Source organism: Gobius niger (assembly GCF_951799975.1).
Source record: "Gobius niger genome assembly, chromosome: 17".
Taxonomy (NCBI): Eukaryota; Metazoa; Chordata; class Actinopteri; order Gobiiformes; family Gobiidae; genus Gobius; species Gobius niger.
This window is the reverse complement of record NC_136868.1, coordinates 12,721,253-12,749,135: the sequence shown is the minus strand read 5'-3', so window position 1 is coordinate 12,749,135 and position 27,883 is coordinate 12,721,253. Positions and strand designations below refer to the sequence as shown.

The window sequence follows — 27,883 nt, the reverse complement described above, 5'->3', positions numbered from 1 at the left end:
TGGGAGGATGCTGTGTATGTTTTGCAGTTTGGACATAAAGCCAAAGTCATTTTCAGCCACATCAGAGGAACCTCGCGTCTCTATTTGATGATCTGTGGACAGTCGCTCCAGGCTTTGGCCTTCCTCTTGGCCAGAGCGAGCCAGGCCGGCTCCGTGGACACCTGCGCCGAGTCGGAGGAGGGGAAGCGCTTTGTCACGTCCTTGACAGCAGGGGGCGACGGAGTGGAGTCTGCGATCTCAACTGCAAACACACACACAAGTCTCAGTCATGATTTGGCACTACTGGGAATTTGTTTTTCACACCATTCGTTTGTGATTAGAACAGCAATAGATAAAGATTCACTTAAAACAGTGCAGATTTGAAACATGTGCGTAAACTGCTAAATACCACAATCAAATGCATTTCATCAAATATGTTGATGAAATGCAGAGCAAAGGCGGCAGGCCATTATATTAACATCTAAATGATTGCAGGTTTTTGCGATTTACAGATTTCATTTGTGATTCAATTGAGATTAACATTCCTGCTGTATCCCTGAGTGAAGACATTATTTAATATGCATTTCACCTGATAAAGAAACAAAAACAGAAGCATTTACCTTATTACAGGTGTTTTTATTGGTGATAATTCTTAGCTTTTCTCTGTGCATCAGGTTTCTTTAATAAATTTGGTTCTTTAACAAATACTTCCAAATAACCTGGAATAAGTAAACCAAGTAAGTCAAATTATATTCCTGGATCAGCCATTCCAGAGAGACAAGAGCTACTCGGTGACTTGTGACTGAATGTAAATTTCCAAGCTTTAGTTAAAGAGCTTCAAAGACCATTGTATCTTCAGTAATTATTGGCAACTCTCCAATTGACAGTACATTAGAAATGGGCTAGAAAAATTAATTTACTCAAGACACTAATGATCTTATAACATAGTAGAAGACGTCATTTGAGACGGTTATATCGATTTTTACTTGGTCATCGAGATCCATTCATTTCATGTGTTTTCAACTCATTTTTATACTGGGCACCTGGCTTTTAATGGAAAGTATCATTAATCTGTAAAACGTATGATGATTTCTGCGTTTGTTCTCACCGGTCACAGAGCTGGGGAGAGTGTTGGCCTTCTTCAGTTGTTCACGGCGTTCTAAGCGTCCCAGGAGCGAGTCCGGTCTCCTGGGCTCCTCCGGCGTCTGAGGCTTTGAGCTTGGGCTGGTGCTCCCACTTCTGCTTTCTGTGGGGCTCGGCAATGTCAGCTGCGACAACAGGACGTACAGAAGTCTAATAAATGCCAAATAATTCACATTGTGACATAAAAAGTGCATTAGTCTTTCACATTACTAAAACAAAGCTAGGACTAAAGGAGAAGAGAGACTGTCCCAGAACAAAACAAGAACTCCTCAAAACCGCAAACATTTCTGGGATTCCTGATGCATTCCATAACAATAAGTGAAAATGCAAAATACGATATGTTCCACACCATCGTTTTGGTTGTGTGGTTTTTAATGTAAATCTATGGATGGTGCACAACATTTCTTTCATTACTTACCACTGAAAAAGTCTTTTGAAATGACTTATCAGGTTGCTTTCATTATGATTTCAGTGTTTTAGTTTTTTTTAATGCTGATTCAACAATAATCTAAATAATAAAATACACTCATTTACATTACAGTATATACAGTATAACAAATTCAAGTCTTATTTGGGTTCTGAATTATCATTCTGGGGTGATCATGGGCCTCAATGCCAAACTAGTTGAGAACCCCTTGTCTAAACCAGGACATATCCATGGAAAAACCAAGGTCTAACGAAAAGCACATTGAAAACTAAACCAGGACTCTGTCACCAAGAAAGAACATGGACTTGATCGGGTCTAAACCTAAAAACATGGACTTGATCGGGTCTAAACCTGGTGAAAAAAAAAAAAGTCCAAACCAGAACCATAGCAGAAGTAAACTGATGTCTAAGCTTAAAAGTGAATCAGCCCTACATCAGCCTGGTTTGTCCTCAATTGGGTCAAAAGCAAATTCCCCTTGGGACAATAAAGTAAACCTATTTGACGGTTAAAATGTTGATAAATGCCACACTTGCACATACACTGTCTCGATCCCTGGTATGTTTCTCGGCCAGCTTGGACTCTCGTTGGGTGCGGCGCTCCTCGCGGTTCTGCTGCTGCTCCCTGAAGCCCTTCTGTTTCTGCAGTGCCAGGTGGATCCACATGGGGGCCTCCTTCTCATGCACCTTCGAACTGTCCAGAGAGTGCCTGCTCTGGAGGGACGGTTTCTCTGCAAGACATAAAGACCATGTGTCCATTTCACTGTATGGAGATGCCAAAGGGTGGAGTAAATCAGGTAGTGCAGCTTTAAAACAAAAAGAAGCCTCAAGGACTTTTCCGTGTGACTTATGTTGGAGTGTGGGCTGGCGTTTTGGATGCGACAAACTCAATAAGCAGGATGACTAAAACATGCGAACGAAACTGAACACTCCAGATATGTTTTGATAGCAGTAGCACATGTAAAAATAAAATCAAGTCCACTGACCTTTCCTGATGAGCTCTGTTTTGCGGTCGGTCTTCTCTCTCCAGGGGATATTGATGGACGGGAAGAAGGACTTTTTCTCCTTAGGCTCCTCCTCTCCTTGAACGCTTCCTTGTGAGTGTCCTTGGCCGCTCTTCGGTGTCTCTTCTCCCCTACCCTTCATCTGTTCATGACTCGCTGCCTCCACCGTCCCTTCTCTTTGCCCGTGCGTCCCGTGGTGAGCTTTGGGCAGGGGTGACGGTGGGGGAGTAGACACTGACCCAGATGGTTTCGGTGAAGTCGCCGGCCTCCTATGTCCCGGCTGTTTAGAGATGACCTTCTCACTTTCCACAAGCGGGATGGGGCTTGGCGACTTAGCGGGTTTCGCCCTAGGGGAGTGGATGTACTTGCAGACCGCGCCTTCCTTTGGCGGCGAGGAAGGGCTAATAAGTCTTTCCGAAAACACAGAGGAAACATCTGAATCGGGCTCTATGGGTGTAAGAGGAGAAGGGACACCATCAAAGTTATCCCCGTCGCTGTACCTTTTCTTTCTCTTTTCTGTGGATTCTTCATTGTGAAATCGCAAAGAGAAGTTAGTCCGCCTCAACTTGATCCCAAATGGAGAAGGCGCATCCTCCCCTTCCTGAATGACATCTTCGCCTAAGTCCGTCCTGTCGTAGCTCTCACTGTACGCCCTAGTTTTTAACATTTCAGATTCAGGTTTTGCCCCAGGAACGAGGAAAGATGGCAAGTCTTTGGCAAAAACGCACTCGTCCGACACCCTCTCCACAATTCGGACGCTTTTGCTTTTCGGTTTGGGCGCTGGAGAAACTGGAGGTTCGTAATGAGGCGATGCATCACCTAAATCTTCAGGACTATAAACCTCAGAGTTTCTATTAGAATCTCCAAATTTCTTTTTCGCCGGCGTGATGGAGAACTTGGCGCTGGCGGACATCGTTTTTCTGAGATGTGTGTGGGAAAACGCAGGTTGCTCTTCTGGAAGCGGTTGGCATTTTGTCATTTCTGGATCGGGATAAGATCCATCTTCTACCCCTTTAAAAATCTTTGATCGAATGCTTGCCCACTCTGCCAGGACGTCTGCCCCGGTCGGGTCTGTGGAAAAGGAGGCCTCACTGAGGGATTTGGTCTTGCCAGATTTGCGGTCCGGCGAGGTCTTTGTTTTCGGGATCCCGGGCGTCTTTTTCTCCTCAAGACCCAGCAGAGATTTGCACGCCGTGTCTTTGATCTGGTCCAGGTTGACAGCGGGGCCACACAGCTGAGCCCCTGTTACGAGGATGGCGGTGTGCGGGATGTATGTGGAAGGCGGCAGGTTGGAAGAGTCTTCAGAGGAAGCCACTTTTGCGCTCTCTTTGTGGTCTGTGACGGCGCCGCCCTGGTGGTGAGTGGACCCAGGTGTAACAGGTGTCAGGTTTACCTAGAAAAACATATTTATTTTAGAGATGGAGTATTTGGCTTTATGCAGGTATTTGATAATAATGCCAAACACATCTTTTTCATTATCGTACACTTAGATTCGTAAATGCAATATTGATATAGAAGAAATGAAACAAAAACATCCAGTGGTTTCACTTCCTGATTTTCAACCGAATTCCCCATAAGCCCCTTCCATCCCGTCCTCCTGCTCCCCTTTACTGTGCAGCTGTTTATTGTACTAAGAATAGCCACCAGGAAAGATACAAAGATTACTCAAGGTGCACAAGTGGCTTGAAAGCATAGCTCCAGGTATGTTTTGATGAGAGAACATCATAGTGAATTAGTGATGGCATAAAAAGCATATTCCCCCCACTTTTAAAAAAATAAATAAAAAATAACACAAATGGTACTTACCTTTTGGAAGAGGATCTGCTTCTCTCCGGACGACACCTTGAATGAGAAGGGCTTCTGTCTCTCCTCCATCTCCCTCCACCTCTGCTCCTCCTCTCGCTCCTTCCTCGCTTTCTCCTCCTCCTGCTGTTTCCTTCTCTCCTCCTCCTCCTTCTTCCTCCTCACCTCTTCCTCCTCTCGCCTTTTCCTCTCCTCCTCTTCCTTCCTCTTCCTCGCCTCTTCTTCTTCTCGCAGCCGTTTCTCCAGAAGCTCCTGCTGCAGCCTTCTCGCCTCCACCTCCTCCTCCTCCCGTTTCCGGCGCTCTTCTTCCTCACGTCTCTTCCTCTCCTCCTCGGCCCGTTTCCACTCCTCCTCCTCCCTCTGTCGCCGTAGCAGCTCCTCTCTCGCACTGCGCTCCTCCGCCTCTCTCTGGAGCCGCTCTTCCTCCTCCCTGCGCCTCCGCTCTTCTTCCAGCTCCCTCATCCTCAGCTCCTCGGCCCGTTTCCTTTCCTCTTCCTCCCTCCTCTTCTTTACCTCCTCTTCGTGTTGTCTCCTCCTGATGCTCTCATTCGACAGCAGTGGTTCACAGGCCGATGCTCTGCGCTGGATGTCCGCGGAGAAGCAGGGAGCGTCAAAGTCCTCTTCCAACACCCCAGGGATAGACAACTCCTCCAGGTCCTGGGACAGAGAAAGGCTTTAACAAAGACTGCAAGAAAACTTTGTAACTTATCGTCATTTGATAAAACTGCAATGACAGCATGTTCAGAAGCTTGACCTTTACTTAACGAGTAAGGGGAGTCCTGGCCCCAGATAGGAACCTGTTGTACATGTTTAAACGCTAGGGGAAAATGATAGACTGTGAAAAACATGGACGTAACATCGCTATTAGCTGCGGGAAGCCTAATAAGAAATGGGGCAGGCTTCGGAATTTCCTTGATGAACTTTCCATTTACAATTTTTTTTACTCGCTGCCAACTCAGGTCTTCTGTGTAACTGCGGTTTCATGCATGACGGCACTTCTGACCCGAGTTAACAACTTTTTGAGTGACAGTGCAGGATTTTAGCAGCAGTTGTAGTGAATAGGTCTGGCCTCGTTCTACACAGTAATAAAATATATAATTTTAACATTTTTAAACTCCGTCTAGTCCTTTTAATCTAGGCTACTCGTCATTTGTTACTGAAATTAGCCTTGCCAAAGTTATTTGATGGATGTTTGGGGATTTAGACACTCTTTTCGACAGGGTGGCATGACAGACCAAGCTTGTAGCCATGGTAACTAACGCACATGCTGCTCTGGTCATGTCACTCAGAACAGTGTCGGTCAGTCGTGTGCCTCATCGCCTCGCACTGTGTGAGCACCTCCATCGTGGGTTCAGGCTCTCCTCTGATGCGATTCAGTCACATGATGATTAATTAAGCATGTTCAAAATCGTCTATAAAATCACACAGTGTAAGCACATCTTCACTTTTGTCATAAGACCTTACGCCATTATTACTTAAAGGGACTAGATGCACGTTGTTCATTTTTATACTCACAACTGCCACCTCAGGTCTTACATGTAACTGCAGGATCTATATTAAACTCATGCATGACGGTACTTCGGACCCGAATTAACACCATTTTGAGTGACAATGCAGGATTTTAGAGGCAGTTGTGGTGAACAGGTCGGGGCTCATTCTACACATTAGGACATGGCTGGAATATGTGGGGGGGGGGGGAATGCTTAATTTTAACATTTTTAAACTCCGTATAGTCCCTTTAAAGGAGGTGGCTCCAAAAACTCAGAATGAACCAGCTTCAGTTAGCCCATGCTGGACACTACGGGAGAAGCCACCCTCAGTCCATTGCAATTCTACAGAAAACCTATGCAGTCACAGGGAGAACATGCCAAGTCCGCACAGACAGACCCCAGGCAACGCAGGAATCGAGCCCAGGACCAACTTGCTGTGATGCAAGGTCATTTTAACCTGTCTCTGCGCCCAAAGCTCTCACTAGGCCTGAGCCAGAATATTAATTACAAATACATAGAAGCTAGACTAAAAAGATTTACCCTATGGTAGATCTTTTTTTATTTGAGCTACAATTGGTTCAAACGGAGTTAAATATCTTTTGGCTTTAAAAAGGGCAAGAATACAGTGAGATTGTGCCTGGCAAATCTCAAGAAAGTCTAAATGAACATCAAATCAGCATCTTAATGACACGGCTCAAGAAGATAATGAATCAAAGCATCATCTGTAATATCTCTCAGTCTTACCTGTGTGAATCGGCGGTGCTTGCGGGACACCCTCTGGTTCTTGGGTTTGACGGACAGTTTATGCCTAGCTGCTGCGTTGTCCAAACGCGGTCCAGACTGTGGCACAGCGTCTAGGTTTATGGATTCGATTGTCCCCGTGGGAGGAAGAACTCGTCTGGACCTCGGAGACTTCGCTGGAGGGCTGCCATGTGGGGCCGCTGGGGGAACAGGCTAGAGATACAAAGACAAAGATACACATTTGAAGCTAATGTACAAAGGAAAAGAAGAGATGGGTGGGCATCAACCTCCTGAAGGTAAGTGAGAAATGGATGTGTAGTTTCCATGTCCCTACAAGCAGCTGTCTCACCTTTGGCTCTGATTTGGGCAGCTCTGCTTCAGCCTGGGCCTGGACGTGAGCCTGGACTTGGACTTTCATGGGACTACGGGGAAGCTCCTCTTCGTCGGTGCTGCCCTCATCTCCTTCACTGCGGCGCATAGAGGGGGGCTTCTGTCCAAACTTTATACTGGATGCAATCTGCCTCTGTCAAATTACAAAACAGTTGTACTATGCAGGCTGTAATCGTGTAACAAAGTATATGAACAGCATCACTCTATTTGCAATCACTTTTTTACCAACAGACCAAAGGTTTTATCATTTGAACAAGTAGAAGGAGATAAACGTAACACCAAGAGCTTCATTTGCCTCATTGCTCAAGTAAGAACAAAATATCAAAAGTATGGCTAGGAAAGTAATTAAACCAACACCATCTTTGCCAATCACGGCCGTAACAACCTTTGATATTTGCCAAAGAGATTTTTATGGCCAGTTACAGGTAATGATCTATGACTTTATTGTTCCTCGCTTGGCCTGACAATGACATACTATATTTCCAAACATGGGCAGGACGTACGGGTTGGAAATCGACTGTGTCACTGGCTGACAGGATACTTAATTGACAGTTTTGACCAAATAATTGATCTAACTTAAATCATTAAATTTAACTTATAGCAGTACCTAAGTAACTCATGCCCCTTGAGGCCATAAGCACCACTGCAGGTATCGTAGCATGCTGCAGTTTTTTTACTTATTAATTGTCTGTGAGAGTAAATACTACGCTGACAGAAAAGACAAAGGGAGAGAGGGATATTGTACATCCAATTACACAATGGAGATAGTTATTTTTGCTCAAACTTGTGCTGTAAATACTGTTTAAGTGGCGCTAGCCCGCAGTTAGCTTTGCCCCTTAGCCTGTTAGCTTCTTCTTCGTGATTCTATTAGTGTGAATTAGTGACTCAGGTCCGTAGGCAGCGAAGTTGCAATTGTCTTTTGGCCAGAGACACCAGGGGGAGATGAAAGACCCCCCAATCATCCCATTAACACTTATATTACCCCCACAGGGACTACGGAAAGGATTTATTAAGGTAAACAAGTTGCCTAGTACTGCTTTAAGACAGTGATATACAATGTTAAGCACAAAAAAATCCAATGAGAAAGTGATTAAAAAGAAGCTGATGCATGACAAATCGACGCACATTCCAAGGTTAGCTTAATTATTCTTTAAAGAGACTATAATCACTCTGGCCCGACAGCAATAAGGCAATAAAAATACATGATGATCTTTACCGTATTTCAAAGAGAAAGTCTAACACTACTACTGTACTAAGTTATTCTATGACCACTCCAGTAGTTTGATACAAAGCTTCTTCATTCATAATGTACATAAGGCAAGCCACGGATCCTCAAGGTATTAGTCAGGTCTAAATCAAACCAAATGGGATAACAACAAAGTTTTACTTTTTCTGCCAACTTATTATGTTATTGATTAAACCAGTTGTGTTTGTTGGAAGAGTCAAATGATCGAGAGGTTTAAAGCACTGATCCATAATAATTACTTAAGTAGCTGCTCAGAGTCCAAATTATGTTTTTCTACTGATCTAATCCAAGAGACAAAACATAAAATATTCTAATAGGTCTGGTTAAAAAGTTACATCAGGGTAAAGGTGCAAAAAACAACTGTAAAATTGATTTTGTGGTGTGTCAACATAAAACTTCTGTCACTTACAGATGTATTCATAGTGGGGAAAAGCAGTCAAAATGTGAACTTAGAGTACTATTACTTCAAAAATAATATCACTTAAAGTAAGCAAGTGTGAGCAACTATTTCTGTAAAGCATTAAGGACATAAGGCGACTACTTCCTCCTTCTATACTCATCAGAATGCATCGCAGGCAAAAATTTCCCCACTGACAACGTCACGGGTCACTTTCTGTTCTGTTCTTCTGTGCGCATTGCCCTGACTGGCAAAATGTGCCGATTCCACGCACCTCGACGTCACATTATCATTATCATGAACCGACTCTTGCATTGACTCACCTGCAGATTCCTGACTTTGTCCGAGACGTTTTCCTGGGACATCGTGTGCTCTCCGCCGGCGTCCTCCTGTTTCGATGGCGTTTCTTCTGGGATAAAGATGCTGTCGTGTGAGAGCGCACGAGCTCCAATGGGGTTCACCTCCCTGCAAATAAATGAAAAAGAAATAAAGCATAAAACGTGGCATTGGCAGCGTGTCATTAGCGACTGTCACTGACTGTACTTACATGCTGCAGTGTGGCTCGCTCAAGTATTCTCCACAGCGCAAAATGAATGGGAGCTATACAGACCCGGCACTTTCGCTACATCAATTAAAGTCATCTAAGGCCTTTTTATGACATGTATTTGAGCAGAGCCTCACCCTTTACTCAGCTGATTGTGTAATAACAGCCTTTATGGGAGTCCGTTTTAGAGCTGTGACACCACACGTGACTGAACCGACTGGCTGTAAAGCTTATTACAGATGTTTACACTGAATTAATCTAATCGAGACAGCTGTAAAAACAAATGACATAATCAATAATACGCCACAATGTTGCCTGGAATAGTTTTTAGATATTTTGCTAATTGTTTTCTGTTGTTTTTTGCTGTTTGAACAATGCATAGTGATAAATGAAGGTTTTCTTATCTCTATCTCTTTGGCTCATGCTTTTATGCGCAATATTTGAGTGAATAATTGTTTAGAATAAAAGCGAAACTTCAAAAAAGTCTATAAAAGCTACACATAAAAAGAAAAGAGGAGTGAAACACTGGGGCGTTAATAAACAATAGGATGTAACAAAGGAAGGATTAAAAGCAACAAGACAAAAAATAAAAATGGGTCATGATTTCTAAATATAACCTCTTCCTGACGTGGTGGTGTTGAACTTATGATGAAATCATTCAAACCATGTGACTTTTTAGTGACGCATTTTCACTTAAAATCTTTTTTTCTTCATCCATTGTCATGTTGTCCTTTTTAAATCCTTTTTTGACCAATGACTTTTAATCAATCAAACCTCACAACTTTAAAATATATCAAGATTTGATATATTGAGGCAGGAAAATATTGAAATAAACCATTATTAAATACCTTTTTATTACCGCAGAAACTCTAAAGCTTAAAAATGACTGTAAAACTTTCTTCCAAAAGTACTTCATCTTAAAATATCCCACAATGAACAGGAAATACAATGTGACACAACTCACTTTGGGTAGAAATAAACATTAGAAAAATACAAATAAATGCACTGATAAATAGAGCCCAAAATGTTATTGCTTATCTGTCTTTTATTGAATGATAATACAATGCAGTGATTATCGTGACAGTCCTACTCAGATTTGACCCCCTTCATCAACAGAGGACTACTTTGTTTAAAGAAATGTTTTTTTTATTTGCTTGACAGGACAGCTCTGGGTGAATGGAGGTAAAGAGTGGGGAGAGACTAGGGCTGTCACAATAAATACTATATCGATTTATCATTCAATAAAAAATAGGAAAAATGTCTGTTCATTTATTAGCATTCCTCCCCATATTTCTTTGTAAAACTTGATTTTTAACTGAAGAAAATTGAGCTAATTTTAAAATAAAGGTTTACTGCCAGTTTCATGCCTGAGAGTTGACAGCATCTAGTATCGTTAGTCAATAATATCTTTTATCGCGATACTTTCCTGCCTCAATATATCAAACTTCAAATTGTTATCGTGACAGGCCTAGGAGTGACATCCTACAAGTTCTCCTACTACATCTACTTCTATTACTTCCATTACTTCTACTTCTGTCAACCTGTTTACTACTATTTACTATTACTTCTTTGCACATTATCCTGTTCTCTGAATGCACATTTTTTCTGCTACTTGCACCCCCTGAGTGTCCTTGAGAGATGATGTAACAAGTTAATTTCTCCATTGTGAGCTCAGTGACAATCTTATCTCATCTCATCTGCATACATTGGTGCGTGAGTGGTTCCTCAATGTAAAGCTCTTTGTGTAAAAGCGCTATAGAAGTTGAGACCGTTTACCATTTTATCTTACTGGCTTCTCCAGCAATTTTTATCTCTCACACAAACAATCAAATGTTAAACGTATCTGTACAATCACTTGCACTCCATTCACTAATCCTACTACTGGCACTATCACTCCTACTCCCACTCACCAGCCCAGTATAGACCGTACCTCAGATGCTGACCGGCCTCCTCATCGTCGGACACTACTCCGTTGCACACCTCCCCAGTGGAAAAGCTGGACTTAAGCTCAGCTCCATCAAATCCGGCTTTGGGCTCCCTCTTCTTCTTCTTCCTCCCAAAGAGTCGCTTGAACGGCTGGAATTTGCCCTGTCGCCTTCTCGCTGAGAACAAACAAGACACGCGACAATAAAAAAAAAAGCACCACCAATCCCACCATCTATCTTTATATCACGAGATAAAGACAGGACCAAGGGCAGGAGCCGATGAGGGCAGTAATAAAGAAATGTGACTTTGGATGATGTGGAAGTGAATGTTAAGCGGCGCGTACAGCAAAAGCTTGTCTTCAGATGCAGCCACACACAGGAAGCAGGACACATAAACAACAAAAGACTTCCTCCAGGAAAAAAGAAGCTTGCTCATTGTTTTCCAAATAAGTACAAAAGAGCAATTAGAATGACAAACGTGTGCACAATATTTACAAATGTGTATAAAGGGCAAGCAAGAAAAGACATTCATCTGATTTGTTGTATGATTTTTCTCATGCACTGTGGCATCCAATGTGCGGCCTCTCTGATGAGGGCGTAAGACTGCTACGTTCAAGTACTTTTCCCTGTTTTTCAGGAGGAAGTAGAATGTCATTGCTTACGTAACTCGTCTTGAAAAGGTAATGCCATATTGTTGTGTAATGATGATTTGAAAAAGTGACTGCAGCAGCCAAAGTTCAGGATCAGGAAAACCATCGAGTAAATGGCCCTGCTGCTATCACTCTTTATCAAGAGGAGATGTTCATTACAACGTAATTATGCTGATTAAGCTGGATTTAGTTCTGAATTACAGGTCAAGGACAAGTGATAATTTTCACTTTATCGTTGTCTCGCCTAAATTAAATAGCTACACGTAATAGATTAAGAATATGCCTTTGAAAAGCTGGTAAAAAAGGCTGTAAGTGCATTCTTTTAGGGGGTATTTTCAGCATTTTTGCTTGCTCTACGCCAAATAAGCATCAAGTTTGTGAACTGTACTGCATTGCAATTAGGGCATATGTTTTGACCTAACACACTCCTGTATCTGGAGCACACACCTTACACATTACAAGTCAAAAGCACAGATTCATTCATTAGTTTTGTTAGTGAACTGTGAGCAAATGCTTTACATTTTACTGGCCTAGTACTAATAATGAGTATAATGGTGACTCTTCAGATTTCAAAAGACTGATTTGTACTAACAACCAAACACACAGCAATCTCAACTGGGCAGAGACACCACTGTAACCACGCAATCTTGCTTGAGTGGGACCCACGAAATGAGATGACAGAGCTTTGTCTAGTCAGAGGTTATAATATGTGTGAGCGAGCCAAAACAGTTCAGCAACCACACAAACTTTCCCACATCGGACTGTGTGGACAAGAGTTTATTGACCTCGTGTAATCCTCAAGAGTAAACAGAGTCTCTTCAATAGCCAGTTGTTGTTGTTGTTCTTATTTGTTGTAGTTTACTTCCTGGTCGGTACCTGCCCACCGGCCCACAGAGTGCCGTGGGTGAGGTTACAGGGCCACTCTACACCAGACGGCTTCAGCTCGGATCCCTTTACGGCTAAAAGTAGAAACGGGTATGGGGTTTCACTGGCTAACCCTTGTGTCCTGTCCGCAGCACCGACGCATCATGGGAAACGGTGCCATGAACTCGCAGAGATGCTGCTCTCACGAGGGACAAGCAGTATTTTGGGATAAATTTGTAAACACTGACTCGAGCTTACATGTGGGTGGATGCATTCCTTGAGAGATGAAGAAATACTTTGGTTCAACATTGGCAACTGCGGCGTCCAACATCATTTTCACACATTTATCAGTAATAGCCACAGCAGAGCAGAATCTTGAAGACTTTTTCCACAATTTGAGCCCATCCTGGTACTGTCATCTTGAAACGTTCCTGCGCCATCGGCAAAGAAACAAAACCCATTGCTGTGCTTTTTTGCAGTTGGCCAGACATGCATCAAACTTCAGTAGGGCGGCATCACACATTTGACAGAGGCATCTTGAGGGTGAGATGGCAATCCTGATGGTTAGATCACAGAAGCACAATGCAACCGACAAGACAAGCAGAAACAAGCCTCCAGTCCAGACTAGCTTATTCTCAGTTGAACTTTTGACCATTAACACGGGTTACCGCCTTGCTCTTTTTGTTTTATTATAAGTTCTGTCAGTGGATATCGTGCGCTGCCTTATAATTCCTGTAATATGCTACTTTAACGATGAACGTGGAAGGTCCGCGTCTTTAACAGCAACCCATCACATTCTGTGATGTTGCCCCGATGCACTCACAGACTTGCCCCGTCTCTGCACCAGGACAATCCCATAATGCTGAGCTGCGGGCGCTCTCACACACTCATGCGTGAAACAGGACGGGGCACTTTTCGAGCAGCGGCGCATCACTCGGTTTAGCTGCTGCGTCTGCTCCTCATGTCTGCCACTCAGATGCTTTTGAACTGCTATACTGTACTGATGCACCTGGTTTTCATGCAGGCCATGAGGTGATTTTAACATGTGGCGTGTGCGCACAGCTCGCACACAAAGCAGCGAGAGACTGGATCACAGCAATGCGTTTTGAAGTGAACACGTCTGCATCAGATAACAACCACATGGAAGTAGTCAGGAGTCAATTTAAAACATATTTGGGATGCATACCACTGGGCCCCAACAGATGACCTGAATAAGACTTGACCCAAAGCCGATCAGAAGGTGCAAAGACAAAGATATTCGGTATAATTGTGGTAGGGTTGTGCATAGTGATAGCCGAGAGGATAGTGTGTCGAACATACAAGTTGCACTGTGCACAAGCATGTTGGACGCTGTGCCAGTCTGAGACCGACTTCTGGCTTCGACAATTTCACCCCAGGGCTGCATTGCCATGTCAAATAAAGTCTGCTGCCAAAAAAGAATGGCAGATTAGGTGAAAACTGAAACAGAAATCATCATGTTTTTTAGCCCACAGAAATAAAGACAAAGTGTAATGGCTTGAGTCTCCCTCTAAAACCTAACAATCAGGTTAGAAATGTAGGACTCAGACCTGAACTTTAACAGCCACATTAAATCAATACCATCAACAGCCTTTTTAACATCTAAAAAACATCTCTGTCCTGATTAGAACCAGGAAATATGACCATATTAGTCCAGTGCTTAGGTCTCCAAACTCTAAACTAAAAACTCTATAGTCTACAAGAGAGACTGTGGCCAATACTGAAAAGCCTTTAACCCAACATTTCTTTTTTTTTTTTCACATTAATTTTTTAAATCCACGCCACAGCACACACATATATTTAGTCAAAGGTCCACAACACACCATGCACTTCTTAAAGAGACAGCACACTCAGAAACACTGCAGACACTCATTTCTTCCTGTTTACCTGGGCCCTTGGACTGGGCTACCTCTAAACGCATGTCACTCTGGGTTTCCGTGGCATCCGTTGCCATGGTTGCTGCGGCGAGAGAGGCAGGAAGTGAATGCTTTTTATTTATGTGGGAGAAACAATACAGGATTTACAAATATAAAGCATTAAAGAGTTGTTGCCAAACTTAGTATTACATTGATTTTAATACACCATTTCAACATCCTAAGTTAATTTTTCATCTAATGTTGTCAAAAGAAGATGCGCTAATACTAAATCAGGACCAGAAAAGGCTAAAATGTAAGCAAAGTTATCAAGTGTTTTAGTTTTAGGCTGTGTTAGCAAAAAAGAAAAGTGTCAGATGGAAGACGTCAGTGATTTTGCAATATGTTGTGGCCTCTTGTGAAATGGTTATTGTGACACCTTTTATGATAGTGATAATTTGTCGATATATTGCGCAGCCCGAGATGAAAACAAGTAAAACCACCAGAAGGGAAAAGCAGCAATTGCTCAACCTGATGGTAAAAATATTCAGGCGAGACCACATTAACCGATCTACACACAAATCAAATGCGCAGTGGCTCATCACTTTGCTATAATAACACACAGCACCTGTCACCACCTGCCAGCCATAGAGCCATAGAGCTCCCCAATGCGCTGCGGAAACGCTCAGTGTCCCAAACCACAAGTCAACCCGGCACAACACACAACGGAGAGACAACAGTGAGCGAGAGAGCGTCTGTCCCCAGTGGGATCAGCATGCTGTAGGCTTCCTTCCCCAACGGGACAGAGACTCAAAACACGCTCTTTCAGAAATGTCTCGCCCCACAAAAAGGGCTTTGTTCCACGGACCAGAACAGAACGGGCAGCGGACAGGCTTACAGTCATCTGTGCAGGAACTGGCTTTAGCTGCCGCTCTATAGAGGGATACAGTCGTTCAACTTCAGACATGGCTGGGACAAAATGCCAAAAATACAACAAATGTTGGAAAATGAACATATGTAAGGATGCTGTATTTATTTTTCCCCTAGTAAAAGTAAAGTAAAATGGTCGAGAGGGATGCTATTTTTGATGGCCGCCTTGTTTTGATTCCCTCACTAGATAGATTAACCTCTTAACCCCCGCCTGAACCGAGCATATTTCCTCCAGTTCAACTTTAACCAAAGCTAAAAGTTTCTATAAAAAAGTGTCAAAATAGCTACAAAAATGAGACGTAATTGAGGATGAAAACACAGCAAAGAAAAGCACAAAACAGCTGACAAAAACGCAACAAAATAGGTGACAAAAAAAGCGATGGAAAAAGTAACAAAAATGCAGCAAAACAGGTGACAAATAAGCGATGATGCACGCCACAAAATGGGCGACAAAAAAGTGATGGAAAAGCAACAAAAACGGCACAAAAGAGTAACAAAAAAGCACCAAACGAGCGACAAAAATGCAACAGAAAACGCGACAAATAAGCAATTAAAACGCCACTAAAAGGGCGACAAAAAAGTGATGGAAAAAGCAACAAAAACAGCACAAAACTGTTACAAAAAGCAACAAAAACGCAGCAAAAGAGGCGACAAAAATACAACGAAAAAGTGATGACAACGCAAGTAAAAAACTTTCAGAGTTCAGATCAGTTTTGTAGGTCCTAGCTTTCGAATGAAGCGTTACACTGAAGGATGTAAACTCCAGGTGAGAAGCTTTAAGATTTGGGTAAAGCTGAACTGGAGAAAATGTGCTCAGTTAAGAAGTCAAAGTGAAATGGACTCGAACCCACGACGGTGACAAGGGCTTTGTGCTTCGGCGCTGTGACATAACCTCTTGGCCCTCCCAATCAAGGGGTAAGAGAGAGGAGTCCATATTTCCAAGCACTGTGCAGAAGTATTAAAGATATTTGAATACAATGGGTCGGGGACACACTGACTGAGATGAGCTACAATTCTTACACTTACAGTCAATCACGCTCATACTGTATGCAAACTGACGTCTTGTCCCACTGTGATTCGCCTGTATGGGCTTGAACTGCCAATCTACCATAATGGCTGTGAGGGGGAACTGAACTTTTCTACCAACCAAGCTACTGCCGCTCGAGAAGATACTGCTGACATGTTATTTTGAGATTGCGGAAAAAACTGTTATCCAACTCCTACCTCTGTTCTCTATTCTTACATTGTTTGTTCAAATCTGAGTGGAGCGGCTGTCGGTTCCATCTTTGCAAACGCCTTTGTGTCTTAGGCTGAAGACAAACTCTGTGCTGGAGACGAGAGGCACGAGGAGACGCATGTGCTCCAGAGAGGCAGAGGAAAATATCCCCTGACATGGAGATGTTGGGGGTTAGAGATGACTAGCTAAATCGGAAAACTGACTCTATCAAACTTGATATATTGTTTTAGTGGTCAAAGGATTTTTAACAACAATTGTTCAATCCCGACTCTTAAGATGCAGATGGTCCTCGACATGAAGTAAATGAATAATGATATGCAAAGCGTCCACGAGTAATCTTACGTTTTCCTGAAGTAGTATGCTTTCTATTTTTAGCACAATGACTTTAATAGCTTTGTTGTACTGGCTTATCAGGTCGCATCATAAACACTGTGACTAACGTGGACTTCTGACTGTCTCGTTGCCCCATGATCACAGGTAGACTGCTGACCGTGCAGACAAATCAGGAGCAGTTTTTTTTTTTTAAGCAGGACAGAGTGAGACAGCTGGAAACCACTGCAGTAAAACCCGAGGGGACATTGATTTGGCCGTTTGCACCAAGATTATTTTACACAGATGGAGCAGATGCTGCAACCTGCACAGCGCTCTGGGGGGAAATCTGGACAGAGCAGGTGGAGTTTTGTTGTTCAGAGGAGATGCTGGTACTATAAGGAAGAAAGTTAAAAGGAGATATGGAAGAGGAAACTATTTTGACAAATGTGGCCAAGGAAACCATGTTGGAAATATATTTTAATAGTTTTATTCTACTTTTGTAATTTGGTAGTGTAGCGTGACATAGTAGTTTAGATGTAGGGCAACACAACCCACTTAGCAAGTACAAAAAACCTATCACACATCTCAGTGCAAAATCTAGTTTACCACAAATACAACTCCTAAATAGTATGCCTGTCTGTTTTAGACTAAACTAGTCAACGGCAACTTTCCTTCTTTCGCAAGTCCCGTTTCCCTTGACAACCCGATTACAGCCAGACGAGATGCTCCTCTGAACGACCCACTTGTTCTCACTTTGTAGTCAACAAACTACAGGCTACAATCAAGGAAACCAGTGGTCAATCATGCATGTAAAAAAAATAAAAAAAAATAAGTAAAAGTCAGAAGAAAGAGAGAAATGTATTTTGTAAAAATGATAAACACCTAAGACTATACCAGGACAACTTGACTTTTAAACTCTTAAATCACTTAAATGAATAAAACATGAATACACGTGTCTCTAAATTAAACAAAGCCTGAGTAACATCAGAGGCAGCTTGCGTACCACAGTTTGGGAACCACTTATCTAAAGTATGCTTTGGCAAATCTAGAACGAATGACATCATAGTAACGTGCAATATTTGGTCATTCCTGAATTATGATGAAAATTGTGTTAGAAATCTAGAAATTACCTCCTACCTCTGCATATAATTTCTGATTGAGCAGAAGCTTGGAACCCCAGACCATAAACGAGTGTGCTATTTTTGTCCCTCGGTGCGCACCGTAGAGGTTGAGGTCAGGCCAGTTTTGAATATGGAAAATAAACACCAGCGTGTGCAGTGATTAATTACTTTGCTTTTACAGCTGCTAAAAGTGTTGACGCGGAAACTCCAGCACAAGGTACAATTAAACGCCTCATAGTACGGTAAATTTCCCTGTCTTAGTGCACAATGAACCAATAATTTAAAACATTCACAAAAAGTGGATTGAGAAAAGACTTCATTATGTTTAAGCTATTTCAGAAATCTACCTCACACCCGGTGTACACTTTATATCAGCTGTAAATCACACCGTTCTTATGTATACATACAATAGGGCTGGATACCGTTCAACAATACAAGTATAGTGTCGGGACAAAAAGAGTATAGCTACTACCGTTATCCAGAAGCAAGTAACAAAAAAACAAAAAAAACAAAAAAATGAAAGACCAAGTTTTGATGCTGTTGGTCGTGGGACAGCATTAAAGGGGCTAGATGCAAGTTGGCCATTTTATACTCACTACTGCCATCTCATGTCATACGTGTAACTGCACCATCTATATTAAGCTTGTGCATGACGGTAATTCGGACCGAAAGTAACAACTTTTTTAGTGACAGTGCAGGATTTTAAGGCAGTTGTGGTGAACAGGTCTGGACTCATTCTACACATTAGAACATTGCTGGAACATGTAGGGGGAGGAAAATACATCATTTTAACATTTTTAAACTCCGTATAGTCCCTTTAAAGGAAGTGACTTGATTGTTTCACCTCAAATAAATGATACAAATTTAAAAGACATACTTTTTTATCGAATAAATTAACATTATCGCTCCGTTTTCTGGTTCTAGTTGACAAATATTTAGTTTAGGTATCAAATCGAAAACAAAGTATCATTGAAGTATTGTTATCGGAAACAATTTAATGGTACCCAGCCTTGATTTTAAGCTGCTTTATGTCTTAGCTTAAGATTTACTTAAACCATGTTGATTTTGAACACTCTCACTGCTCACCCATAACTTCTATAAAAGGCTTTAAGTTTTATAGACATTTGATACAGGCTTCAAAATTGCATTAAAACCGAACTCTGGATGTAACTGATATAGGACTTTGGACTGGAAAAACTCAATTAGTTCTGCACACTGTCAAATGTCAGATGTCCATTCACTGTGTAAACTGCATAACGTATCACCGCACGCTGATAGCAAACACGTCACATCCCCCAAGAAAATCTGGGCAGTGTAATAAGAAACACATGTCAGAATTCAGTCTGATCTAAAATTCAGTGCATTAAATAGAAACAAGACTATTAAAAAATATGTTGGAACAGGCACTGAGCCAGGTATAAAGCTGGAATAAAAAAGCTTTAACCGGGACAAGACCTATTCGCACTTCAGACATCACATGGGCAAAACTCAGCCTAAATCAGAACTGAATCAAAACTAGCCATAAAGACAGATCAAGAAGATCAACAAGGTCTAAACCTGCAACTAATCCAGGTATAACCATGTCCTAAAGCAGCAAATCCTACACTCACTATAAACTATGACGAGGCTTTGCTCTAAGCTGCCATTGAAAAAGCCATGCATTAACCATCATTGCAGTTACGTAACAGTCTTGTCCCCGCTTTATGCTTGTAGGTGTTCTCAGCATTTGTCTCGTCTGTATTTATCCAAGGGGCGTGTGGAGGAACAATGGACATTAGAGGAGCCTGCAGCTAGTGTTTCAGGCGCGTGGTTAATTTTTCCACGGTGCCTGTCCATTCAACGCTCAAGTGGACAAAAACAACACGAGCGAGTGCCGGGTTTCCTGATGGAATATCCGAACGGACTTGGGATAACCAGTAGTGCATTAGGCCTACAGCACTAATCCAATGTTTAAAGGCATAGCTTATGAAGGGAATGCCTGCTGCAGCGAAACAGTAAAAAATAAATCTACACTCTTACGGTCAATGTGTGGCAAGTGCAGAGTAAACAGTGGCCACTCATTTCTGCACTTAGTTTATAAACCAAATAGATGAGTTACATAACAGAAGCAACACCATATCAAACTTACAACTTACACACTAAAACATAAAGGAACACTGAGCTCTGTTGTTTTCATTTACATTTAGATAGTTATAAATCCTACGCTAAATACAGCCTCTTAGAGCAGAGGTTTCCCAACATTTCAGGCCACAAACCCCAAAATCACTTAACCAACAACTCGGGGACCCCCTTCTGTAAAATGTAATTAGTATTAATAACAATTCAAGGTGCAAAACATTTAAATCTGGTTTAATGATGTTGTTTGGACACTGTTGATATTTGGCTTAATTTCACTAAAATATTGGAGAAAAAGGTTCACACTGTCTTCTTAGTTTGAACTATTCAAGATTGTTCTTTTAGTAAGACAGATCGTTTGTTTACCTATTTTACTAGTTTTCCCGCAACCCCCACCTTGGTGACCACTGTCTGAGAGCATATGGGAATGCTTGTAGCCTTTAGGATAGTATGAGGATGCTTAGCCATGATACAAACGAGTGCTAAAAGTAATCAACAACATGCACCACAAGAACTATGACACACAATGGTAAAACCATATGCTTGTCTATACAAGTTCCTTCATTAAAACCAACCAGACTCTTCACAAGCTATTATTAAATCAGCTTGCGTAAACATATTCACAACAACCAATCATTTCCGAGTATGGAGTGTAATATTCTCTCATTTAAAGCACTTTGTGACCATGTCTGTGAAAGGCGTTATATAAATAAAGATCTTCTTCTTGTCGTGCTCTTATGATGACTGGATGTATAATTTGCTCTCAATAAGCTTGTGAAGGGAGACACTTGAGCTTAAACCATCAAGAGGTGCACAAATACAATCAGATTGAAGAACAGGTCCTTGTAATAAAGTGGCTACCTCTCACTTTAGACATGGTAGTTAATGAGAATGTCCTTCATGTGTTCAAAGTAAATACAACATGAAAAACAAATCCATAGTGTACCCATCTCCTTTAGGTGTGTCAATACATGCTTTTCCACTGATAATAGATTAGTAGACTGACTGCATGTTAAATCTGGTAAATCTTGTGTAAACATTGGATTAACCTATCACTACTTTCCTGACAAGTCTTGCAATTATGATGAGTTAACAGGGCACATTTTATACATGTTCAGGAGAAATAAAAAATACATTTTAGAACATGCATGTGACAAGTGTATATGAAAGGGTAAGCAGATAGGGCTGGGTACCGTTAAACGATACTGGTATGGAACCAATACGGTATTGAAAATAATAAAGTAGAAACCAAGTGTTGATTCTGTTGGTTTAGGGACAGGATTAAAGGAAATTACTTGTTTGTTTCACCTCAAATAAATAGTACAAATTTAAAATAAATAGTCTTTTATGGAATAATTGTTCAGTTTTATGGATCTAGATGACAAATATTCTAGCATTGTTATCGAAAAAAGTATTGTTCATGTATCGGTATCGTGAACCAATATCATTAAAGTACTGGTATTGAAAAAAAGACAGTGTTTAACATTTTGTACTAAAACAGAATATGTTGTAGCTTGAAAAAGATATTGTACTGCCTAAATAATTTCAGCCATTCAAAATTGTGATTGTGATTCAATTCAAATGAATTGAGCAGCTCTACTAACAAATCTCTTTAATACGCTAATAATTTACTGAGAGAAAGACAGGTTTACTGACATCAACACATGCACAGGTCTGTTTAAGAAAAACAACATCCCACTATTCTACTCATAGTGAGTTTGCTTTTAGCTTTCTGTGACAAAATGAACGCTATCAATGGGCTGATGAAGTTTGGATGTCTTACCGCACTGTGGCCGCTCTGTGCAGGTCTGCAAGTGTCCCTCTGTTCCACCTGCCTGCTGTCACTGTGGATCTAGGGCAATACCTGGAGTCAGGTGTCACCAGCAGTTTGTGTGTGTGAGAGAGAGAGAGGGGAGCCTTTACTATGTGAATGTGTAGGCGGACAGAGCACCAAGGCAAAACATCCACTTACTCTTACTGTATGTATGAAAAATTGATTGCTCTTCCAGGGCGCAGTCATGTGTCGTAATGTAAAAGAGTGATTCAAGAGAGAAGGATGCAGTACAGTGCGCAAGTACAAGAGGCGGTTCTGCTCCACAATATGCAAAATTACCTGGCATCAAGGCACTGGCTCTCACAATATCAAAGAGACAGCCCGATTTCAGTAAAATACCCAGTGGCTATTGATTGTGTGTTTATACAAGTCTAAAACTACTGGGTTAGCAGGTTATTAAACATAATCCCATGAAGACTCTTTTGTTGTCTGTTTTGCACTGCCTAAATAATTGCATTCAACTTATTCAACGCATGCTGTCCAAAAACGCATCAAGCAGTAAACACAATCCTAAAGTCTCAGAATGTCAAAAAGGTATGATTGGTTATACCTGTTTGAACATCCGTGTCCAATATATTGGCTGGCATCCGTGTAGTTGATTCCAAACTTTAAAAGCTGTTTGGTATCACTGTCTGTTAAATGGTTTAGACATGTCAAGGCCAACACCTTTTCCCATCTTGCCTTAGTTTAACACCCTTGCACCAAATAGGGATGCTTGTTTCAGTGCATTATCCAAAATGTTTTCTGCAGGGGACGGGAACACATCTACAGTTCAATTCAATGTTTGCACCTTTGCGTTTCTTCACACCTGGCAAAGGCCATTGCACAGTACTGTATGTGGACTGTCTCTAGGCGTCTGCAGAAGGTGTGTCAGCGAGTGCATAGCCAGTCTGAGAGCTGACGGAGGGAGATGGCTGCTCTGATGTGTGCTCGGAGCTGCTGCTGAGGAGGCACAAAGTGATGCGTTGTGTCCTCCGGCGCGTGAGAACAGAGCGGCATTCAGCGTTTCAACAAGACCAGACCCACAGAGGCGCTCATTGTGGGGCCTGACTGTAACTGTCCATGCACGTGCTTTTATTTTTATAATCTTTTTTTAAATGTGGTGCAATTTTTAGATAATGCATTGAATAATTGATGGTAAGATATGCCCGCTACAATGCGCGCTACTGTGACGCAGTCTTCAAGGACCAGGCACTGAAAAGGCAAAGACTTCCTCAGCGTTGTAGGTTCGAGTCCCTCTCTCTTTCTGAAATGTTTCACCACTTAAAATAGTTACAAGTGTCAATTACATTTACATGGGGGGCTTGCATGGAAACTTAAGGGGGCCAGAAAACAGAAACCGCTATACAAGACGAGAATCAAAACACATCCTTTGGCTTTTGCATGTCCTGTTGAGGACCCGGTACTAAACACAATTTCACCATTTACTTTGGTGGGGATCACCCTAAACATAAAATTTTGTAGTCAACTTTTTAACAGCCTAACATCTGCGTATTTGAGTACTGTTCATAAACATCACGCCACTCCCCTGCCTGTCTCCTATCCATTCTCCCTCCCTCAGTTGTTCTTTGGCAGCATCACACAGCTTCTTCCTCTGGGCTCTATGCTAATGAAGGGGCTACATCAACCTGCTCTGCTGCCTATAATACAGCAGCAGGCTCACACTTCAAAGGCAGAGCTGGCTTAGAACAGAAATAGCCTCCCCCGGTGGTAAACATCCACATTAATATCACATTCACACACATAAGGACGGACAGAGACGGGGCTGCTAGCATTAGCTCCATACTTGACATTTAGTGAAGTGGACTTATGGTGATCTCTAGAGATATTACTGCCTATAGTGCTTAACTAAAGGTGACACTGGGTATTTGTGGTGAAGCGAAGAAAATGAGTCTGAAATGCCAATGTTGATAGGCCATCAACATGCACATGATTTTGGAATAGAATTTAATGTTTTTGTTCCTTTTTCCAATTGAGTGGAGAGAATGGGAAGAGACAGGATTTAGTCTCACAGCATCAAGAGAGGCCTCCCGATGGGCTTCAGTCATATGTTGTTGCTTTTTCATGTTTTAAATGCCATTTGCAGACCTTTGACAATTGGAAAGATTATTTTGTCTTGAATGTTATGCGTCACACTTGTTAGCATGTGTACAACAGAAGAAGTAGTGGTAGTAGTCATAGAAGTGTAGTTGTAGTATAGTAGACATAGCAACAGCAGCAATAGTAGTAGTATAGGCTAGCTGCAGCTACGTAAAATAGAAGATTTACATTTTGCTTTATTCAGAATTCAATAATGAAGTGAAAGTGATATAACTGGAATGCGCTTTAGCTCTGTGCCTCATCAACGTTCATTTGAAGTTGAATATTTCTTCCTAAATGTAGATCAAGGGCAGCCCCCTCAAGAATCCGTGAAATGCTGTAATTACATTTAAGTCCTTGAGCAATTCTTCGCTCGCATCATCAGAGGCTGTACCAAGTGCCAAACCTGCCATAACACTTTGTACAATACACTACAAAGTTTGAAGTGAACACTAGTGTGGATAAGAGCAGAAGTTTCCAGTGTCGATAAACTATTTCACGCTGGACAATTGTAATGATCGATAACTTTGTACACAGTTTGAGAGCTTGAATAGCAAAATCTACTTTGACTGAGAGAAAAAGTCAAAAGAATTCATCTGTGACCGCAAGAATGTAAGACACAGAACGTTTTTGGCTAACTTCCTGTTGGCCAGTGTAGGGTAATGACTACTTCCTGTCCACATCTTAACATAAATTTAAATTAAGATAATATTAAATAAAGAAAGATTTAGATGGTGCTATTTTACCAATTGTAGGCGTCAAATTAACTTTAGCCTTTACCTTCAAGACTAAAACATCAACATGAACACAGAAACTCCTCCAATGAAATATCCTGTGTAAAGTTTTTAATATGTTGTGTTTTTAGAAGAAAGGGCTACACAACGTATACACTGGGTGATGCGTAATCTATAACGCAGAAAGCCATGGCATATGACAAAAAGGTTTTTCGCTCTGACCGAGAACTGAGGTTTACTTTTTCTACTAACCCAGCCTAAAACAAAAAAATGTTCAGAGTTTTAGTCATTATTTTCCAAACTTTCTTCCTGTTTTGGTCCTGATTTTGTATTCAAATCATAGTGCTATGAAAATTCCTTCATGCTAGGTGAATCTACTGACTCAGCCCCTGTGATTACAATCTAATCAATAGATACAGTCTGGAGTTAGGCAGAATATACTGTATGACTAAGTGGAATAGATGTTTTGCATATAGCTGCCAGTCCATATGCCAATAAATGTGTTTGTGAGTCAGCTTTTTGTTGATGACAGCATTGTTTACCCTGCAATCCAATCTGACAAATGCAATGATCTGACCAAATGTACCGGCTGCTAGCAATGATCCACTAATCCTCCTCTGTCGCATGACATTCGATGCTATGATCCATTTTGGAGCACTTTGATGTCTATAATAGGTATATCTTGATAAATGATTGTGTTGTTGTGTATTGCTTAGTCCTTTGGATGAATCATTAGGACAAACAGGACTGATTTTTTGCAGTTGAAATGGGTGTGCTGCAGGTTCACCATTAAATCCAGCCAAGTCGCAAATGTTATGAACTGGTTCTTAAGATATTACATACTAATTTGTAGCTGTGTGTAAAATCTGACTTTAACTATTGGGGGAAAAAGACCATCTGAAATAAGATAAATGGTGTCAAAAGAGCTTGACAAAAGAGACGTGATGCTGTTTTTGAGTAGCTTTGGAGTAGGCTTTTGAGTAGAATTAGAGAAATCAACTTTAAAAGACACCAAAAATATCAAAGACAAGAAAAAGACATGGTTCCTTTCAACATATAATATTAAGATACTTGAAATACATTCAAAACCATTTCATTTTCCTATCTAAACCAATTAGGTTTTTTGTTTTGTTTTTTGTTGCAAGCCCTTTCTATTATCTGTTCTTTCTTTTACTACCCATTTAGGTCGGTAAAAGGAAGTTATCTATAAACATTACCCTTTGTGACTACATTATATCCTCTTTCTCAACATCCAGGATTCTACTTTTTAAGTTTTCTCTGGGCCAGACGTCCAGCCAGTAGCTTGGGAACCACCAGAAGCTCTCCAAGACTTTCCGAGCAATTCCCTCAAGGCTTTTCTGAATTTCAAAATTAACTTGTCAGTCAATAGTCAAAATTTAATTACTGCATTGGCACAACAACTTTGTCAAGTCAAATTAATAGACGCCGTTTCCCTGTGCGCTGCAACCAACAAATATAGTAAAGCATTGTAATGAAACTAAATGTATCTTCAGTCTGTTTTGAAATAATCCTCTTCGCTGTTCATTGCCCAGGGTGTGCGAGATGTATCCTCAACATACATTAGGGAGTTTCCTGAAAGCTCTAACCTCAGCATGTTTCTCTCCAAACACCCATCATCTCAGTTCGGCTTTATAAATAATAAATAAACAATAATAATAAATCTCCAACACCTCAGACATGGCTTGCCCATCTGATGTTATCCTAATGTAGTCCTAATCCTATCCCTCCTTATCACTCCTGAACAGACTCTCACCATCATTTACTGTATAACACATTACCCCCTTCGACAACCCCTCCACAATCGTGTGACCTACTTTATTTTCTTTATGGCTTTCATGTTACGCCCCTATCTCCGACCTCATATTGCGCTGGCTGTAACGGTCTCTCCAGTCTCTTAACCAGGTGATAACGACCACGGCATTGACTTGTATCGTGAGACGCCAACACAGCACGCATAAATCTTCAAACGGCAGCAGCCAGCGGTCTATACCCTGGGCAAAAATGTTTTCCACGCTCTTCACAACTGGGCCTCTGTCTGTACTAGCACACGCCAATACCGCTGACAGCGTGCGCGATTGATTTGAGAGATCCATAATTTCATTTTGCACATGGAGGCCAACACCACAGAGCCTGGCCGTGAATGCATTCCACCTGACATTTCTATAGCCATGTTGTCTGGCATATATACCCTGAGTGCACTGACAGCCCCGCATCATCCGCAAAGAGCGAAAGGCATGGATCAATACGCGGCGTTAATGGCAGATTAGCGGATGCATGTCGTATAGGGATTACATAGTCTTAATTGCAATGTAAAGGCACAAAGAGAACAAAGACCTTGGCCTCTAGATTTGCCACATATTGCCGAACAGCGTGGTAAAAGCAACGGAGGATGGTGCGTAAAAATACAATTTTGCCTCGAAATCGGCATGTTGACATCGCCTTTTACGCATTCAGGTCAGACGAGAAAAACGCAAGCACCGGCCCATTCACACACACACACAGGAGCGAATCAGCAACAAGATGAAGTGAAGGCAGTACAATCTGTGCGGATCGATGAGGATTGAGGTGCCAAATGCAAGGTCACCACCGGCGACGCGACAACGTTCAGCAACGAGACGCAACCTGCCCAGGAAGAAATAGACTGAATAACACCTACCCTTTTGGGACGCGAATCCGCCTCCCCGCTGCTCGTGAGGAGGTATAGCCCGCGACTCTATTGTGTTGCTGATGCTGCGGGCGCACGACAGAAGAGAGGCAAGATGGGAGGAGGCAGACGAGTCGAGCAGGCAAGGCACGGCACGGCGCGGCAGTCAGTTCCCCCCCTGCACAGCTGCACACGCGGACCAGAGTGAGAGAGGAGGGTACGGGGGAGGGTGTGGCATCGACTGGGGAAAGGGCGAGAGACGATGGCACAACGCGCGCATGCACTGGCACCTGCGAGATTCTGTCACGATGCGAGCGCGTTACAGCGACGTCATGTGGGCTCGTGTGCGGCGTGGACGAAGGACTGACTGAACCAGCGCGCAACCA

The 27,883-nt window shown here is 41.9% G+C and overlaps 1 protein-coding gene across 1 annotated transcript; it reads right to left on the bottom strand.

Moving 5' to 3' along the window:
* Nucleotides 1-11: 11 nt before the first annotated feature.
* Nucleotides 12-27,832, bottom strand: cracd (capping protein inhibiting regulator of actin dynamics). Its single transcript, XM_079574504.1, has 10 exons — nucleotides 27,504-27,832; nucleotides 11,091-11,255; nucleotides 8,940-9,081; nucleotides 6,933-7,106; nucleotides 6,587-6,796; nucleotides 4,356-5,009; nucleotides 2,532-3,942; nucleotides 2,089-2,276; nucleotides 1,088-1,247; nucleotides 12-241 (listed from the first exon to the last, which is right to left on the bottom strand). Exons 3-10 carry the CDS (start codon nucleotides 8,979-8,981, stop codon nucleotides 81-83), a joined length of 3,000 nt encoding a protein of 999 aa, XP_079430630.1. The 5' UTR covers nucleotides 8,982-9,081; nucleotides 11,091-11,255; nucleotides 27,504-27,832; the 3' UTR covers nucleotides 12-80.
* Between the last annotated feature and the right edge of the window lie 51 nt (nucleotides 27,833-27,883).